This window comes from Oryx dammah, unplaced genomic scaffold (assembly GCF_014754425.2).
Source record: "Oryx dammah isolate SB20612 unplaced genomic scaffold, SCBI_Odam_1.1 HiC_scaffold_26, whole genome shotgun sequence".
In the NCBI taxonomy this organism is placed as follows: Eukaryota; Metazoa; Chordata; class Mammalia; order Artiodactyla; family Bovidae; genus Oryx; species Oryx dammah.
Genome location: NW_024070210.1, coordinates 98,905,604 through 98,924,254, shown reverse-complemented (window position 1 = coordinate 98,924,254; position 18,651 = coordinate 98,905,604). Strand labels below are relative to the sequence as shown.

The following is an 18,651-nucleotide window of genomic DNA, read 5'->3' as shown; positions in this document are numbered from 1 at the left end:
CCCAGATCAATTTTCTTTTGAACTGATAATGTTTATACTTTAAAAAAAATTTGCATCATCCAGATTTAGACTCCCCACTCCCACCTCTTGCTCCAAAGCATCTCTTTCTTTTTTTTGATGAGCAAGAAGTAGATTTATTAATATAGGGCTCTTATGAGAGACACAAGTGGGCAGACAAGGGGACTGTGCCCCAGGAACTAAGAGGGAACGCAGCTTTATGTATTCTGCCTTGGATACACACTTCATAGACTTGAGTATGGGCCACCCCAGAAGGTGAGAGGCCCCGGGAGATGGGCACGTTCCATAGAGAGAATGTGACCCGTTTTAAAAGGTGAGAGTGGCCCCCAATCACGCCTCTTTAAAAAATGCGTACTTTTAAACTTTATTGTTTGTTTGGCTGTAGTGGGTCTTTGTTGCTGTGCAGGCTTTTCTCCGGCTGTGGCGAGTGGGGGCTGCACTCCAGTTGCAGGCAGCTGGCTTCTCATTGCATAGCGTCTTTCTCGTGGAGCGTGGCCTGTAGGGCATGTCGGCTTCCGTGCTTGTGGCCCCTGCGCTCTGGAGCACAGGCTCAGGAGTTGTGGTGCACAGGCCTGATGGCTGCACCGCATGCGGGACCTTCCTGGACCAGGGATTGAACTCGTGTCTCCCACATGGGCAGATGGATTCTTTAGAGCTGAACCATCCCAGGGAAGCTCCAAAGCATACATTTTTTAAATGAAAAGTGAGCTGGGACTAACTACCTATATCCCTTTATGATCCTGGGTGGTTGGATGCCTCATGGTGCCTACATGTGGAAGGAGAGATAGTGTCTCAGGGATGGGTTTTCTTTATTCCATCAGTGGAGGAATTACATTGGCTGAGCTTTGAGTGATACATCCTTGCATTCCTGGGATAAATGCCCAATAAACCTACTATCGTTACCGTATATTGCCAGTTTCTATTTAATATTTTGTTAAGATTTTTTTCCATATGTCCATGAGAGATTCTGGTTTACAATTTTCTTGTGGTATTTGTGTCCGTTTTTTTTTTTTTTTAAACAAGGGTATGCTGGTCATTTAAAGTAGTTTAGAAACTTTCCCTTGTTTTCTCTATTTTCTGAGAGTATAAAATTAACAGTATTCTTTCCATAAATATTGATATAATTTACCCAGAAAACCAACCCTTCCATGAACTTTCTTTGTGGTAAGTCTTAAAGTACAAACTGAAATTCTTTAACAGATACTGGGCTGTTAAGATTGTGTCCACTTGTTATGTGTGGGTTTTGGTAGTATGTGTTTTTAAAAGAATTTGTTCCTTTTATCTAAGTTGTCATCTTTTAATAAAAAAATTGTTTATAATAATTCTTTTAGTGTCCTTTGAACATCTGTTGTGATATTGCCTCTTTCCTTCCTGATGTGAATAAATTGTTTCTTCTTTTAATTTTCTCCTTAATTGTGTTTTCTAATTTTTCAAAGAACTAATTCTGGGTTTTGTTGATTTTCTTTGTCTGTTAACCATTCATGATTTCTATTCTTTATTACTTTCTTCTATGTATTTTGTCTTTTATTTTGGGGCTTCGCTGATAGCGCAGCTGGTAAAGAATCCACCTGCAATGCGGGTTCGATCCCTGGGTTGGGAAGATCTACTGGAGAAGGGAAAGACTACCCACTCCAGTATTCTGGCCTGGAGAATTCCACGGACTGGATAGTCTACAGGGTCGCAAAGAGTCGGACACGGCTATGTATTTTGCCTTTTATTTGCTCTTTTTTTGTTTTTATCTTCTTAAGGTGACACTGAAATCCATGATTTCTTTGACCTTGTTTTTTTTTTTTTTTTTTTTTTAGTAGTGTGTTATTTAATTTCCAAGTATTTGGAGATTTTCTACATATCAAATTACTATTAATTTCTAATTTGCTTGTATTCTGGTTAAAATCTGTAAGAAATTTATTGAGCTCTGTCTTAAGAGCTAGCATGTAGTCTTTAGTGATGAATGATCTGATGGACTTGAAAACAGTCACTCTCCATTGTTTACATTAGTCTACAAATGTCAGGAAAATCTGGTTAACTGAGAGTTGTTTGGATGCCCTGTGCCTTTACTGATTTCTTTGTCTACTTTTCAATCAGTCGCTGAGAGAGATGTTAAACTTTCTAGTAATTGTGGATGTTTCTGTTTCACCCTTTAGTTCTGTCACTTCTCGTTTCAGGTTGGTTTGAAGCTCTGGCATTAGGTACACACATATTTGTGGGGAAAAAGGTTTTTTTTGGTCTACCTGATAAAGTGACCTTTTTATCATTGTGACATGTCCTTTGTTCTGGTAGTATTGCTTTCTCTATGTCTATTTTACCCGCAAACTTGTGTGTGTATATGTATGTGTGTACTTAGATATAGCCGTTATACTTTTTTCATGCTCACTTTTTACATGGTATATGAAAGTGAAGGTCACTCAGTTGCGTCTAACTCTTTGTGACGCTGTGGACTGTAGCCTCTGTCCACGGAATTCTCCAGGCAAGAATACTGGAGTCAGTAACCATTCCCTAACCAGGGGATCCTCCTGACCCAGGGATCAAACCCAGGTATCCCACATTGCAGGCAGATTCTTTACCAGCTGAGCTACTGCTTCCCAGGTGGCGCTAGTGGTAAAGAACCCACCTGCCAGTGCAGGAGACAGAAGAGATGCAGGTTCAGTCCCTGGGTCAGGAAGATCCCCTGGAGGAGGAAATAGCAACCCACTCCAGGATTCTTGCCTGGAGAATCCCAGAGACAGAGAAGCTATGGGTCACAGGGTCACATAGACAGGGTCACAAAGAGTCGGACATGACTGGAGTGACTTTTATTTTAGGCCTAAGTATATCTTTATGATTAAAGCCCATCCCTTGATCTCTTGTAGATTGCAGTAATTTGTCTTAAAGTTTTTTTAAAATCTAGTCTGACCATCTATAACTTAAATTGAGTGTTTAAGATACTTATGGATCCTATAATTATTAATATTTGGGGGTTTAAACTTTCTTTTAAATCTTACTTACATGATAAAAATATCAGACCAGAGAGAGGGTTATCTCAGAACAATGCAATTGTATGAGAGAATCCTGTTAATAGTATGATATGTACCTTTCCGGAATTTAGTTTTTAAAACAAACCATAAAAAGACTTAGCAAATGTTTGTGGTATGACTTTCTAATTGAACTTGATTATTTGACTGTATAGCTGATATGGCCAAAGTATAGTTAACCAAAAAAAATACCAATTTGAAGAGTAATTCTTTCAGAAGTTGCTCTGGCTGCTGAGTTAAAAACAGATTGAGAAAGGAAAGGAAGCAGGAAGAGCAATTTAAAAAATTTTTCAGTGGCCCAAGTGTGAGGTGGTTTTAACTCAGAAAAGATTGTGGTAGTGGAAGTGAAGTGGATGGACACACGTTTGGAAGGAGAGCTAACGGGTTCATGGTGTGAGAGATACTGTGGATGACCTTTGGAGCTGACGTATTAAGTGAGTAGCCATGCCTTTTTACATACTTCATCCATGAGGTGGAGAGAGATGGTCTGGTATCTGTGGGAAGTGTTAAGGTTTCTGTTTCATTAGGTTTGAAAAACCAAGTTGGCGAACAAATGGAAATGCCAGGCAGGCTGCCAGATAGAAGTGTTAAAATTCTACAAGACTGTTCATTACTTTATGTAGGACAAACTGGGCTCTGTCTTCTATTTGATCACGACATCAAAAACCCAAGGTTTGTTGACAATTAAGAAAATATCTGATTGGTGCTGTTGTTAAGAACAGACCTATGTCTGCATTCTGGGCCTCTGAATGTTAGCTTCTTACCTCATCTCCATGAACTTCTTAGTGTCACGTATACAACATGGATGATACCGTCCTGAAGAGATTTTGCTGAACATTAAGTCAAATCATATACGTCAAGTGACAGCATAAATACTCACAATTGCAATTACTATAATCAGGAAGTTCTCCAGGTCTCAGTGCATCCATATAGATAAGTTACTTGATTTTTTTCCCCTTGAAATGGGGAACAGCTGAGAAAAGAGAGCAGGTTGAGGTCACTCACATTAAAACTAGAATTTGAGAATTTAGGAATCTCTAGGAATCACTACCGGAGAAGGCAATGGCACCCCACTCCAGTACTCTTGCCTGGAAAATCCCATGGACGGAGGAGCCTGGTGGGCTGCAGTCCATGGGGTCGCTAAGAGTCAGACACGACCGAGCGACTTCACTTACAGTTTTCACTTTCACACATTGGAGAAGGAAATGGCAACCCACTCCAGTGTTCTTGCCTGGAGAATCTCAGGGACGGGGGAGCCTGGTGGGCTGCCGTCTGTGGGGTCGCACAGAGTCGGACACGACTGAAGTGACTTAGCAGCAGGAACTACAGCTTTTGTTTTTTCTTTTAAGTGAAAACGTAGAGCAGCATCTGAAGAAAGTAGTTAAAATTGTTCTTTAAATGTATCAATGTTTGTACATATATTTAGCATTTAAGATATTTAGTAAATCGCATATCTGTCAGTTATTCCCCTATTCTTGAATTCCTATGATCGTGTGTGTCAATTGCCCATATGGAGGTATCCACTGAGGATTTAGAATGTTATGATACATCGTTCACACATGATTCACTCATTGTTTTTTTAAATCTCCAATGAAAAACTAGAAAATTGTGTTCACTATTTAATACCAGAGATACACAGTTGTAGAAAATACAAAATCCTCTCTCTTAAAACACATGAACTGAAATATGATTGGATATCATTTACTTGAATGTGGAAATGGTCCTATCTAGTTTATTTTTCAGCTTCATTGCCAAGACATTGATATTACATATCATTGGGAAACTTAAATGAAATTTCTTTTCTACATGGGTGAAATTTTTTATTCACTGGGATATTTGGAAAAGACATGGAAGTTGAAACAGTAAGTTCTCACAGGTTCAACTTGTGTGTGCATGAAGGCTCAGGCTCCCTCTGGTGGCAATAATGTCTTACTACTTCTATGAAAAAATGAAAGATGAGGTGGTCAGGGTAGAATGATGTTCCCAGTTAAACACAAAACAGAAGTCTGATGCCTTAGATAAAGATTTAGCATGAAGTCTCTGGAAGTGACTCCTGAGTGATCTTCAGCAACTAGGTTTCTGGGCTCTGTGGCTTTCTAATCTTTCTTTAATTCCAAGAGGGGGAGAGGGAAGGAGGAGAAGATTTAAGACATTGCATAATCACACCTATTCTGACCATTCAGGAATTTGATAAGCAATTACTGAGTTAAGTGCTCTGAATGTTTTAAATAAAGATATTTTATAAAATTGATTGTTTTAGTAACACATTTTCAGCTCTAAATTTCCTTCTATGGCAGTGATCACAAAAATAAGTCAAATGCTGTCATATGGATTTTTTTTAGCATAATATAGTATACAAAATATAGTATATTATCTACTATAATATGGGCCTCCTTGGTGGCTCAGATGGTAAAGAATTTACTTGCAATGTGGGAGAGCTGGGTTCAATCTCTTGCTCCCTGGAGAAGGGAATGCCAAGTCACTCTAGTATTCTTGCATGGAGAATTCCATGGACAGAGGATCCTGGTGGGTTATAATCGGGTCACGGAGAGTCAGACACAGCTGAGTGAATAACACTCTACTATAATATATAGCACATATTATATGTTATATTATTTTCTAGATAATATAATTAGAGTGTTTGGGGGATGTAGAAGAAGACTATATGGAAAAAAGAAAAATTATTTCTATGATGTCTTATCAAAGAAATCTCTCTGAAAAGTAAACATTAATTTGAGTTATTGGTATAAGGTATGTATGAGGGATGTTTTTTGAAAAATATTGGGCTAATATTGGACTGCAAGTATGTGTTTTATATACATTGTACCTGTGGAAACTCATGGTTCTATTTTCTTGGAAATTTATTTGGTGAGTTCAAGTAAAACACCTGTATAATTAAGGGCCTTTAAGTTAAGAAAAATGGCTGTTAAAATTCCACAGCTTTCAGAATCCACAAATCAATGTTGAGTTGCACATCATGAGATCATCCTAAATTATTGATGAAATGCATGCAGATGTCAGCATAAAAATTATACAGTTCTCATTAGCATGTAACCTGTGTTTACATTTATTAAATCACAGGTTGTCTAGCAATTGGAGGAAATTAGCATATTTTTTCTTTTAGCGTTGGGACTTTTCCCTGACTTAATGTTTTTTGAAACTGCTGGCATTTCAGAACTGAGTTTGGTTAAATACATGACTGTTATGGTACCATAGCATTTAACCATGTAGACTAAATTTCTGAATCTTTTAGGACCGGTATTTATGTCTGGAAGGACTAATGTTCTTTTAAGATAAGTGCTCAGTACCTCAGTTGTGTCTGACTCTTTATGACCCTATGGACGGACTGTAGCCCACCAGGCTCCCCTATCCATATGATTTTCCAGGCAAGAATACTGGGATGGGTTGTCATATCCTCCTCTAGGGGACCTTCCCAACCCAGGGATAGAACCTGGGTCTCCTGCATTACAAGTGGATTCTTTCCCACTGAGCCACCGGGGAAGCCCTCTTTTAAGATAACGTCTTTCCAGTTTTTCTGAGATGTGAATGAAAGACGTTTCTTGCGGAACTGCAGCATTAATACCTTTTTAAAAAAATGGAAGTGTCATTGATTTACAGCGTTGTGTTGGCTTCAGGTGTCCAGCAAAGTGATTCAGTAACACGTGTATGCTCTTTCAGATTCTTTTCCCTTACAGGTTGTTACAAGGTATTGAATATAGTTCCCTGTGCTGTACTGCAGGTCCCTGTTTATTTTATATATAGCACTATGTATGTATTAATCTCAAGCTCTTAATTCATTCCTCCCCCCAATAGTAATATTTTTAAATTTTTGATTGGAGGATAATTGCTTTACTATCTTTGTGTTGGTTTCTGCTGTACAACAATGTGAATCACCCATAAGTATAAAATGTGAAAATAACCTTATTTTTTTTTTCTTTTCTGATAATTAAGGTAAGAAATTCTCTTGGCTAAAAGAAAAAAAACCAGACAATATAGGAAAATGTAAATAAGAAAATAAAATTAGGTGCAATTCCAACACTCAGGAATATCTGTTGTTATCAGCTGTTTGTATTTTGCTCACATTTACCACTAGGCCTGGGGTTGGCAGCCTTGGGGAACGATATCCTCCTTGCCCCTCATTTTGTCATTCTCCTCCCCTCCTCCCTCCTGCTATCAAATTATGACATTTCCTTCATTCTTTTAAGATTTACTTAGTTCCTGTTTCAGTGTCATTCTCTCCAGCGTTATTCAGTACCCACATAATGGAGCTTTACGATCATTTGGTCTCTTCCTTCCTTCACCAGACTTTGGCTGTTGTACTATCGTATCATACCTTTGACCAGTGGTTGTTACCCTGGGATAGTCTTTCCTCCCAGAGGACATTTGGTGAAGTTGGGAGATGTTTTTGGTTGCCTCACTGGAGGTGTTCCTGGCATCTAGGTGTCAAGGCTGTTCAGTTCAGTCCAGTCGCTCAGTCGTGTCCAACTCTTTGCAACCCCATGAACCGCAGCGCGCCAGGCCTCCCTGTCCATAGGTACTACTAGTCATCCTACGGTGGTCAAGACAGCCCCCAACAACCGTGGATGGCATCTGACCCCTGTGTCAGCAGTGGGGGGGTCAACATACCCTGCCCTTAAGACAGCCTCAGCACTGCACCATCCTGAAACAAGCGTGATTCCCAGCAGAATCGCTTCCTAACCTAGATGCTATGTAATACTGAGGATTATTGGGTGACTTCCTGTGAGAATCAGATGCTGGTGTATAATTACAATGGAACCATCTTTCATCTTTTTGTATATAAACAGAATAATAGTTTAGTGCTTTTCAATATTAGTACCTTCTCTCTGGCAGTATACTTGACTGGGCTAATGTATTGTCTAGTGAACCAGATCAGCCACATGTAGGAAAGGCAGATCCCATATAGGAGATTCTTCCAAAGAAGCACTTTAAGTTTTTTAAGCCTACAATTTTATTTTTGATAACAAACTCTACCTTTAACAATACCGTATTTTATATGTCTGAGACCAAGGCTTCATTCCCTTTCCCTTATCTTCTGTGTTTTGACTCCTTTTGAGTGGATTAAAAGGTCTACAGATTTTTTTTTCTTTCTCTACAAAGGAAAAAACTACTTAGTCAGTTCAGTTGTGAGAAAGTAGTTTATTGTATTCTGTGGGCCCAGAAAGACCTACCAGAATGTCTCAGTGGTGCCCTTACTAACTGAGAAAAATGAAAGCGATGATAGTATCATATGCTGAAAGTGATATTGAGCCCAGAAATGCTGATACAGATTATAAATTTAAAATTCCACAGGAGAGTGTATTGGTGGCTTTGTTTAGCTGCAGGCATTTTAATTGTTGGGTTTAGGTCTTTTCTTTGGGCCTTTGTTAGAACTTGGTCCTCTTGAAAGGACTGATGAAAGCTTATCATTTTCTCACTAGGGGAAAAAAAATCATTCTGTGGCAACAGTTGCTGTGATCATAGATTTCTAGTTCTCACTGCTATTATGGGGACCCTGAACACCTCAATGCTGGCTTTGAATTTCTCATTCTAGAAAGTTAAACATAGTGGTACAGTTTCTATTCAAGTAGTTCTTAGAGGAGAAATTTGTACAGTCTATAGACGGGGTGGAGACGGGCATATGGGAAGATGGCAGCATGGGCCACAGACATGCTCCAGTCCTTGTGAACCCAGGTCTTCGCCCAGAAATGCAATGTCAGATGCAGCGAGGAAGGACAGTGAGTCAGCGGCACACGGTCTGCCAGCCTGGCTGCCCTACCATTTTCCTTCCTCTTGTGGGGTTGCTTCTGCTACATGATCACAGCTCGCACTGGGACTTCTCCATATTAACACAGTCAAGGTTAATTCTTTTGCTTTAACTGAGAAGTAGTTAGGAGGACCAGAAACAGAAGCCTCAGATCAGTCTTCCCTGTAAAACCGCCACTGGAGACTGTGTAGATTTGCCCTGCTACTGCTAAGCTCTTCATTAAGTGGAGCCCTGGTTGTGGCTGATTTTTATTTCTTAGTGGACTAGCAGATAAATTGTCTGGTATCTTTGTGCTAACCATCCCACATTAGCTCTCCCTGTTCAGCCTTTCCCTGTCTGGTATCAGCTGGCAGATAAGAACTTCACAGTCTGGAAACTGGTAATATGGCGGGTCTGCTGAAGTTAGAGATTAGATCATTGGATGAAGCATGTGTGCCGAGATGAGTGTTGTCCTTTCTATTTATAGGAGAAGTCCCGATATCCAAGCGAAGGAAGAGCTATGGAAGCATATCCAGTGAGTACTGTTTTTAAAACTCTCGTGGTTTGAAGGCACTTATAAGGACACAGAGAGGCAGCCTAGGGCTGAAGCCTGTGAGGTGGTCTTCACTGCCGCCACTGTGTGGAGCCTGGCCCCCAGCGGTGGTGCCTCAGCAGGCAGCCCCACCATCTCTCCTGAGGCCAGCCAGCCCTGCCTGTAAATGAGCCTCAGAGAGGCCAATGCTGTGTAAAGAAATACCAAGGAAAAGACACCTGCTACAGGAGAGAGAAGCAGATCTTTCTAGGGAGGTAGGCGATGCTGGCGAGCCCTCTGTATCCCGAATAAAGACAAACTGCAAGAGGGTAGAAGAGCTACTGAAAAGGTTTTCCTCCCATTTCCCCCTTAAATACATACTGGTATTTTTCTTTTTTTAAGTTTTATTTATGTCCATGTTTTAGTTTTTGGCTGCAGCATGTGGAATCTTAGTTCCCTGACCAAGGATTGAACCCATACCCCCTTCATTAGAAGGCAGAGTCCCTTCCCAACACTGTCAAGGAAGTCCCAAATGGACACCAGTTTTCTTACTCTTCATTCCTGGCTTTATATCTCTATTAGTTTTATTAACACTGTGTCGTAAGACAAGATTCAGTTCAGCTCAGTCGCTCGGTCGTGTCTGACTCTTTCCTATTCCATGAACCGCAGCACGCCAGGCCTCCCTGTTCATCACCAACTCCTGGAGCTTACTCAGATTCATATCCATCGAGTCAGTGATGCCATCCAAACATCTCATTCTCTGTCGTCCCCTTCTCCTCCCACCTCCAATCTTTCCCAGCATTAGGGTCTTTTCCAGTGAGTCAGCTCTTTGCATCAGGTGACCAAAGTATTGGAGTTTCACCTTCAGCATCAGTCCTTCCAATGAACACCTAGGGCTGATTTCCTTTAGGTTGGACTGGTTGGACCTCCTTGCAGTCCAAGGGGCTCTCCAGTCTTCTCCAACACCACAGTTGAAAAGCATCAATTCTTTGGCGCTCAGCTTTCTTTAGAAAAGAAAGGTTTTCTTTTTCTTAAAGAAAGCTGAGACAAGATTAGAAAGGTGAAAACTTACCTGCCAATTGTAAATGGTGTTCGTATTTATGTCAAAACTTTCATTCTCTTGCTCATTCCCTTCTAGAAAGGAGCTTGTGGATCCATCTGGACTGTCAGAAGAACAATTAAAAGAGATTCCATACACTAAAATAGAGTATGTCTTTGAAAATCTTTCTTAAAAAGTTTTATTAATATTTGTAAATGAGTAATCCATTCTTACTCTTCAGAGGTGTTCCTTTCAGTGCTTTGTCTTAACATTTTAACTAAAAGTAAAAATAACTATAGAGGAAGGATTAGAAAATGGTGTATTATAATTAATTATTGTCATTCTGTACTCAGGTCACTCTCTGTCCTATAGACTGTAAGGGGTATGGAGATTTTCAACTTCGCTCAGGGCTGGTATCCCTAAGCAAGCATTATTCAAGGGTCAACTGTATGATAAAGTTTTATTTGCATGTTATGATGGAGGTAGTTTTCTTTTGTTAACTTGTGAAATGAAAGCCATTTAGGCTTTCCAAGCTCAGAGAGATCAAGTTTTTAAAACTCTCAGTTATATTCCTTCACAGTTACAATATTAAAGAAAACCCCAGCTCGGTCCCATTCTGACTTCGGGTGTGTTTGTGTCCGTGGTTTGTCTTTGCTTGTTCAGGACTCAAGGTGACCCAGTCCGCATCCGGCATTCTCATTCACCGAGAAGCCACCGCCAGCATCGCAGGTCCCAGTGCTCAGATGGAGAGCGGTCCGTCCTCTCAGAAGTGAAGTAAGTGGGCAGGCGTGAGTACGCCATCACCTTCACAGCTCCAGGGAGCAGAGCACAGGAGAACTGTCTGCAGTGATAGAAATGTTCTGTATCTGTGGACATGGAGTATTTGGAATTTGGCTCATATGACCTAGAAACTAGAAACCTAATATTTGTAATTTTAATTAATTTAAACTTAAGCAGCAATGTGTGGCTGGTGGCAACCATATTGGATAGCACAGACGTAGACTATAATTACACTGAATTATGGCCTTCCAAGGGCTTCCCAGCTGGCTCTAGTGGTAAAACAAACAAACAAACAGACTCAACCTGCCTGCCAATGCAGGGGATATAAGAAACACAGGTTTGATCCCTGGGTCGGGAAGATTCCCTGGAGGAGGGCATGGGAACCCACTCCAGCATTCTTGCCTGGAGAACCCCATGGACAGCGGAGCCTGGCGGGCTACAGTCCATAGGGTCGCAAAAAAGTCGGACATGAATGAAGTGACTTAGCACGCATGCATTGCCTTTCCAAGGTATGCACTGAAGCTTTTAGAAGACAGAAAAAATGCAAGCTATTCTATTTTGAATAATAAATGCATCCATATTAGAGAGAAACTGGCATAACAGTTTCTTTTTGAATCGATGGCATTTTATCTTTTCTTTTACTATAGCAAATATTATGTGTTACAGTAGTTTGTTTCTTTGTGTTCTTTAGTGTTTCTTTTGAGAAAAGTAGCCATATTTCAGCTTAACACAATAAGTGCTATATTTTAAATGAATGTGTCAACAAAGTAATTGTGCATCCATTTATGAAAGTACTGTCTGTGTGTTAGTCACTCAGTCATGTCTGACTCTTTATGATATCATGGTCTGCAGCCTGTCAGGCTCCTCTGTCCATGGAATTGTCCAGGCAAGAATAATGGAGTGTGTTGTCATTTCCTCCTCCAGGGGATCTTCCCAACCCAGGGATTGAATCTGGGTCTCCTGCACTGCAAGCAGATTCTTTATCACTGAGCCACCGGGGAGCCCCATGGAAATTCATGTACTTGATATTGCAGGGTAGGAATGTTAACCATTAAACTCAGAATTAAGGCTTAAAACTAAAATAAACATTAATAAATTGGAGATAGACTAGCCCATCAGAGAGAGATATAGGTTAGGTTTTTGTTTTTTTTTTTAATTTTTTGTTTGCTTGTAAAATATAGAACATTGCTGTCCATAGCTCCACAGCTGTTATTTTTTTTTAATGAAAAAGAATACATGGCCAATAAGTATTTCTTTAGGAACAAACCAAAAAGCCATTTATACACATATCACAGTACTTAAAATTTATTCTTGGTTTTTCTATTTATTTGCTGTGATTTGAGGTAAGTTACTTAACCCATTGAACTTAATTCAAAAACATTTATTAAATGCCTCACTGTGTAAAGCACTGTAGTAGTAACTATAAGGAATGCAAGATATGTAAAACCTGTTTATTTTGCTATAGCCTTTTTCCAACTCAAATTGTGCTTCTACATACTGTCTCAGTCATTAATTCTAAAACTCACTCTCTGCAGTTCAAAAACCGACCTTGTACCTCCACTTCCTGTGACCCGTTCTTCAGATGCTCAGGGTTCTGGTGGTTCCACAGTTCATCAGGTAGGAAATAATCAGGTTTTAAGTGGGTATTGTATTGATGACGAGGTTCCATGTTTAAAAAAAATAGCATGTATAAAACGTGGAAGGAGAAGGAAGGAAGGGTGTGTGGTCAAGACAAGGCACAACCTGGAAAGTTCGAAGTGACAGCTAGAGGTAGTGTAAACTCTAAAGTGAGAATTGGGGCAAAGCCAATGAAAACAAAGATTGTTAAGATCTTTTTTTTTTTCAGTCAGAGAAATAAGGATAAGGGGACCCATGTTCTGTTGTTAACTGATAGCAGGCAGAATTACTGAAGTTCCGTTTTATTCCCATTTTATTTCTGTCTTCTCAGTCAAAGAGAGTTACACTTGTTCTGGAGATGTATTAAAAATGTGGTCAAAGAGGAATTCAAGGACATTGCAAAGCATCTAGCTTCCTTAACAAAATCAGTTTAACACTCAGCTGAATTAGATAGCTATACCAGAGGAATGCTGTAGCAAACAAAGTGTTTGACATCATCTCTCACTGTATATTTAACAAGATAGAAAAAAATGGAGGCTATATAAGCTTACTGGATAGATTTGTATCTGTGATGTTTATAATGGATCAGTATCAGCTTGTTGTTCGCAGTGGATTGTTTGGATCATGGATCCCTTTGACAGGCAATTATAACTACTACCTTTTTCCCATAAAAATGTGTGTAAGCGTGTATTTCAAGCACATAAGCATATGATTCAGGAAGTTCATGGACAACCTAAGAACCCTGACTTCAGCGTATCTATCATTCACTGTGCTTAACTTGATTCATTTTTGTTGATGACTTGAGCAAGGACTAGTTTTCTGTTGATGCTGACGAAGCTGTTAAAGTGTTGCATTCAAATATGCCAGCAAATTTGGAAAACTCAGCAGTGGTCACAGGACTGGAAAAGGTCAGTTTTCATTCCACCTCCAAAGAAAGGCAATGCCAAAGAATGTTCAAACTATTGCACAGTTGCACTCATCTCACACACAAGCAAAGTAATGCTCAAAATTATCCAGACCAGACTTCAACAGTATGTGAACCGTGAACTTCCAGATGTTCAAGCTGAATTTAGAAAATGCAGAGGAACCAGAGATCAAATTGCCAACATTTGCTGGATCATCAAAAATGCAAGAGAGTTCCAGAAAAACATCTACTTCTGCTTTATTTTCTATGCCAAAGTCTTTGACCAGACCACCTGACCTGCCTCCTAAAAATCTGTTGTCAAGAAGCCAACAGTTAGAACTGGACATGGAACAAGACTGGTTCCAAATAGGGAAAGGAGTACGTCAAGGCTGTATATTGTCACCCTGCTTATTTAACTTATATGCAGAGTACATCATGAGAAACGCTGGGCTGGAGGATGCACAAGCTGGAATCAAGATTGCCAGGAGAAATATCAATAACCTCAGGTATGTAGATAACACCACCCTTATGGCAGAAAGCAGAGAAGAACTAAAGAGCCTCTTGATGAAAGTGAGAGTGAAAAAGTTGGCTTAAAACTCCACATTCAGAAAACTAAGATCATGGCATCTGGTCCCATCACTTCATGGCAAATAGATGGGGAAGCAATGGAAACAGTGAGAGACTTTATTTTCTGGGCTCCAAAATCACTGCAGATGGTGACTGCAGTCATGAAATTAAAAGACACTTGCTCCTTGGAAGAAAAGCTATGACCAACCTAGACAGCATGTTAAAAAGCAGAGACATTACTTTGCCAGTAAAGGTCTGTCTAGTCAAAGGTATGGTTTTTCCAGTAGTCATATATGGATGTGGGAGTTGGACTATAAAGAAAGCTGAGTGCCGAAGAATTGATGCTTTTGAACCGTGGTGTTGGAGTGGGAAAGATTGAAGGCAGGAGGAGAAGGGGACAACAGAGGATGAGATGGTTGGGTGGCATCACCAACTCGATGAACATGAGTTTGGGTAAACTCCGGGAGTTGGTGATGGACAGGATGGCCTGGCGTACTGCAGTCCATGGGGTCACAAAGAGTCGGAGATGACTGAGTGATTGAATTGAACTGAACTGAACTGAGCAAGGACAGTAAAAGCCTGTGCCAATTTAGGTTAGGTTCCCTAGGAAGAGATTCTGTGATGGAGGTGTGCATTCGGGAAGTTTATTGGAAAGTGCTTTTAGGATTAATACTTGCTGGGGTATAAATGATAGGCAAGAGTTGAACTGAGTGGTACAAGCCCCAGTAAAGGCATAAGATGGTCCCTTGGGGAGTTCTGGAGCCAAGATGGCTCTTCTGATTCCTCCCACCTGGAGTTGAGGGGCTGAACCTTAAACACTCACCATGTAGCAAGTGACTGGATAAAGGGTGCCCTGGGAGGGGGTCCTGACCGTGGATGAGGTGGCCTCCTCAGCCCAGGTGGGGCTCAGTTTTGAGCTGTATGGCAGCTGTCTCTTCAAGCTGCTGGGGAATGACTGCCTCAGTCTGGAATAGAGAGCTGCGTGGTTAACCACAGCTTCCACTAAAATCTGCATAATTTTTGATTAATCTGGGAGAGCTAATAGGTTGTCCAAACAATTTAAGTCAATAGCAATTAAAAAAATTACATTCATGACTAGTAGTTTAGACTTCACCTTCAGACAGGACCTGCACTGCTATCTCTTTGTCTCTCTCCACACACCAGTTGTGTGGCTTTGAATGTTGTTAAACTTCTAAACTAAATTTCTTTGGAATGTGGACAATAACTACTTCTTGAGGTTGCTAGGAGGATTAATAAGCACTATTATTTTTTCAGAGCTCTTTTTTTTTTTGGTCTTAAATTTAAGTTGGCTTCAATACAAATGAGAATTTCATTGTATTTCTGCTTTGCCAACTAGACTGTCTAAGTCACTCAGTCGTGTCTGACTCTTTGCAACCCCATGGCCTATACAGTCCATGGAATTCTCCAGGCCGGAATACTGGAGTGGGTAGCCTTTTCCTTCTCCAGGGGATCTTCCCAACCCAAGGGTCAAACCTGGGTCTTCCACATTGCAGGCAGATTTTTTACCAGCTGAGCCACAAGGAAAGCCCTAGAATACTGAAATGGATAACCTATCCCTTCTCCAGGGGATCTTCCTGACCCAGGAATTGAACCGGGGTCTCCTGCATTGCAGGCGGATTCTTCACCAACTGAGCTATAAGGGAAGCCCCCAATCACCACTTAGGAATCTCAAAAAACTTACAGGAAGTGTTGAAAGAATAGCTATCACTTTGCTGCACACGGGAACAACTCACATGCATCTTCTGATCAATGGCACTGAATCTACGGTTGTCTCTGGGACACCTTTGATACTGAATTCAATAAGTATCTAGGGAGCACATCTAAGGAATGACAAGGCACTCACTGGAGCAGTCAGCAAACTACAGCCCATAGGATACATTTAGTTTGCAGCTGGCAATGGCACCCCAGTCCAGTACTCTTGCCTGGAAAATCGCATGGATGGAGGAGCCCGGTAGGCTGCAGTCCATGGGGTCGCTAAGAGTTGGGCACGACTGAGCGACTTCACTTTCACTTTTCACTTTCATGCACTGGAGAAGGAAATGGCAACCCACTCCAGTGTTCTTGCCTGGAGAATCTCAGGGACGGGGGAGCCTGGTGGGCTGCCGTCTCTGGAGTCGCACAGAGTTGGACATCACTGAAGCGACTTAGCAGCAGCAGCTGCTTCTGTACAGTCCAGGAGCTAATTGCTTTTGTTTTTAAAGGGTTGCTTGCAGGGAGGGAAAAACAGTATGCACTAGAGACAGGCAGAGTCTATGACCTCGCCCTTGATAGAAGATGGTGATTGTTGGCCTTGACACATAACAGTAAACAGGTGAAACAAAACCAAAAACTAGGTAAGCATTGTGAAGAAACAAAGGTCTGAGTTAGAAAATAGACAGGTGACTTCACTTTAGATAGATATGGCAAAGGCCATCTCAGAAAGTAACCTGGAAAATTGAAACTCGCAGGTGAGAAGGAGCCAACCATGTGAGTACTCGTGGAAGGCTGATGGAAGCAGAAGGAAGAGCATGGTAAAAAAAAATGCTGAGGCTGCGAAGGGCCTGGGTGTTTGAGGTCTGAGCACAGTGAAGGGAAGGAGGGCAGATAATGCAGAGCCTTAGACGCCGTGGGAAAAGAGTGTGTTTGGATTTCATTCTGTATTATTCTTTGTGCCAAAAGGAAACTGCTGATCTGGTTGCCATGTGGAAGAAGGATGTAAGTCACATGGGGAGGTGGGAAAGTTGCATTTCCTAAGTTCCACGATGATGCCAGAGTTCTGCCAGTGGCCTGGCCTGCCTACATCTCATCTCACTTTTTTATGCAGAAGGCTGGTTAAAGTGGGATGAATTTGGGACTTTGATTCATTTCCCTTAAGGTTTGTAGGCAGAAGAGAGAGGTTCAACGCCTAACAACCTTAAACGGTAGTGATTCTTCTGCTGTCTTAACGCTGTATTCCCTCCCCTGACTCTCATGCTCTGGTGTCCTCCTCCTACCCCTCTGGTTATCTAAAAATCTTCTATCCCAAACAGGCGTTTGACTCCAAAATTAGCTTGATTTGTACTCCCTATGCTCAGCAAAATTGTTCCATCAGTGCTTCTTTGAATATGAGTAAAATTAAGCCAGTCCCACAACAGATAAAAGACAACATTTTTAGAGGGTGGCTTCAGTCCAGAGGAACCCCAGAATAATAGAATTCTGAAGTGTAGCTCATTATGTGTGGGGAGGTACTTTTGGGGAAGTAAATATGCTTGTTTTGCGCAGGTCAAGGGCTTCCCTGCTGGCTCAGAGGGTAAAGCGTGTGCCCGCAATGCGGGAGACCTGGGTTCGATCCCTGGGTTGGGAAGATCCCCTGGAGAAGGAAATGGCAACCCACTCCAGTATGCTTGCCTGGAGAATCCCATGGAGTACCAGAGAAGCCTGGTAGTCTACAGTCCATGGGGTCGCGAAGAGTCGGACACGACTGAGCAACTTCACTCACTCACTGACAGGTTAGGCCATCTGTAAAGAAGGCACGAGTAGGCAGACTTGTTAGGCAGGGGGCGCTGTGGCCTCCGCCGCGGCTGTGGGAGGCGCACACGAGCCTCGGGCCGCAGCCCTGGGTGTGGCACTCAGGCCCCGGGTCCTCACCCCCGCTTCTCTGTGAGGGGCTCCCCATCCCAGCCGCCAGGGAGCTCCAACCCTCAGGGATGAGGACACCCAGGGCATTGTGTTGGAGGGCTTTCTTCAGTGACTACAGAAAGTATAATCAGGGAAGATTAAAACTTATCCCAAACTCCCCTTTCTCTTCATCTCTCTGCCCCTCCTCTGAAGAGAGCCTGAGAGGCTGGGTTAGCCTCTCAGTAGAAATGACACTTAATTGGGGAAATGGATCGAGATTTATTACTAACTTTCTTAAACAAAATTTGTTATGCACATATAACTTTTTAAGATTTAAACACATTTATCATAATTATTTAAATAAAGGGAATATTTGTACAGCCTGGTATCACACACTTTTCCTAAATATAACTTGATGTCTTAGTTATTTCTAATGTGTTAATAAAATTTACTTGGCTGTAGTTTCTTCTCTGAATCTTACTCTTTTTTCAAATATTGTTTTCCAGAGAAGAAACGGGTCTAAAGATAGCCTGATTGAAGAAAAATCTCAGACATCTACAAGCAATATGGCTGGAAAGCACACAGCGAAAACAATAAAAACCATCCAAGCTTCACGCCTCAAGATAGAGACTTAATCCCAGTGGGCTTGGGATGGGGGTGGGAAGGGTATGTGTGCCACCTTTACTTTGAAACTGTGAATTATAATTATTGAAATATCTTGGACCTGCAGAAGTGTTTCTTCAGAAGAAAATAATGGAGTCTATTGCATCTTTTAAAGGTTTAATTACAGTATATTTGTGCCTAAGGGCCTTTTTATTTGGTAACTGGAAAGATGGTAGTCTT

At 41.2% G+C, this 18,651-nt stretch overlaps 1 protein-coding gene across 2 annotated transcripts in view; it reads left to right on the top strand.

The window, feature by feature from the left end:
* Positions 1-18,651, top strand: part of LOC120852622 (band 4.1-like protein 4A) — a 288,931-nt gene extending 270,280 nt beyond the window's left edge. For both annotated transcript variants that reach the window (XM_040225954.1, XM_040225953.1), the window contains 5 exons: positions 9,260-9,307; positions 10,443-10,511; positions 11,007-11,117; positions 12,659-12,740; positions 18,315-18,651. In XM_040225954.1, coding sequence (XP_040081888.1) covers positions 9,260-9,307; positions 10,443-10,511; positions 11,007-11,117; positions 12,659-12,740; positions 18,315-18,443 — 439 coding nt within the window. In that variant the 3' untranslated portion in view covers positions 18,444-18,651. The remainder of the gene's footprint in view (positions 1-9,259; positions 9,308-10,442; positions 10,512-11,006; positions 11,118-12,658; positions 12,741-18,314) is intronic.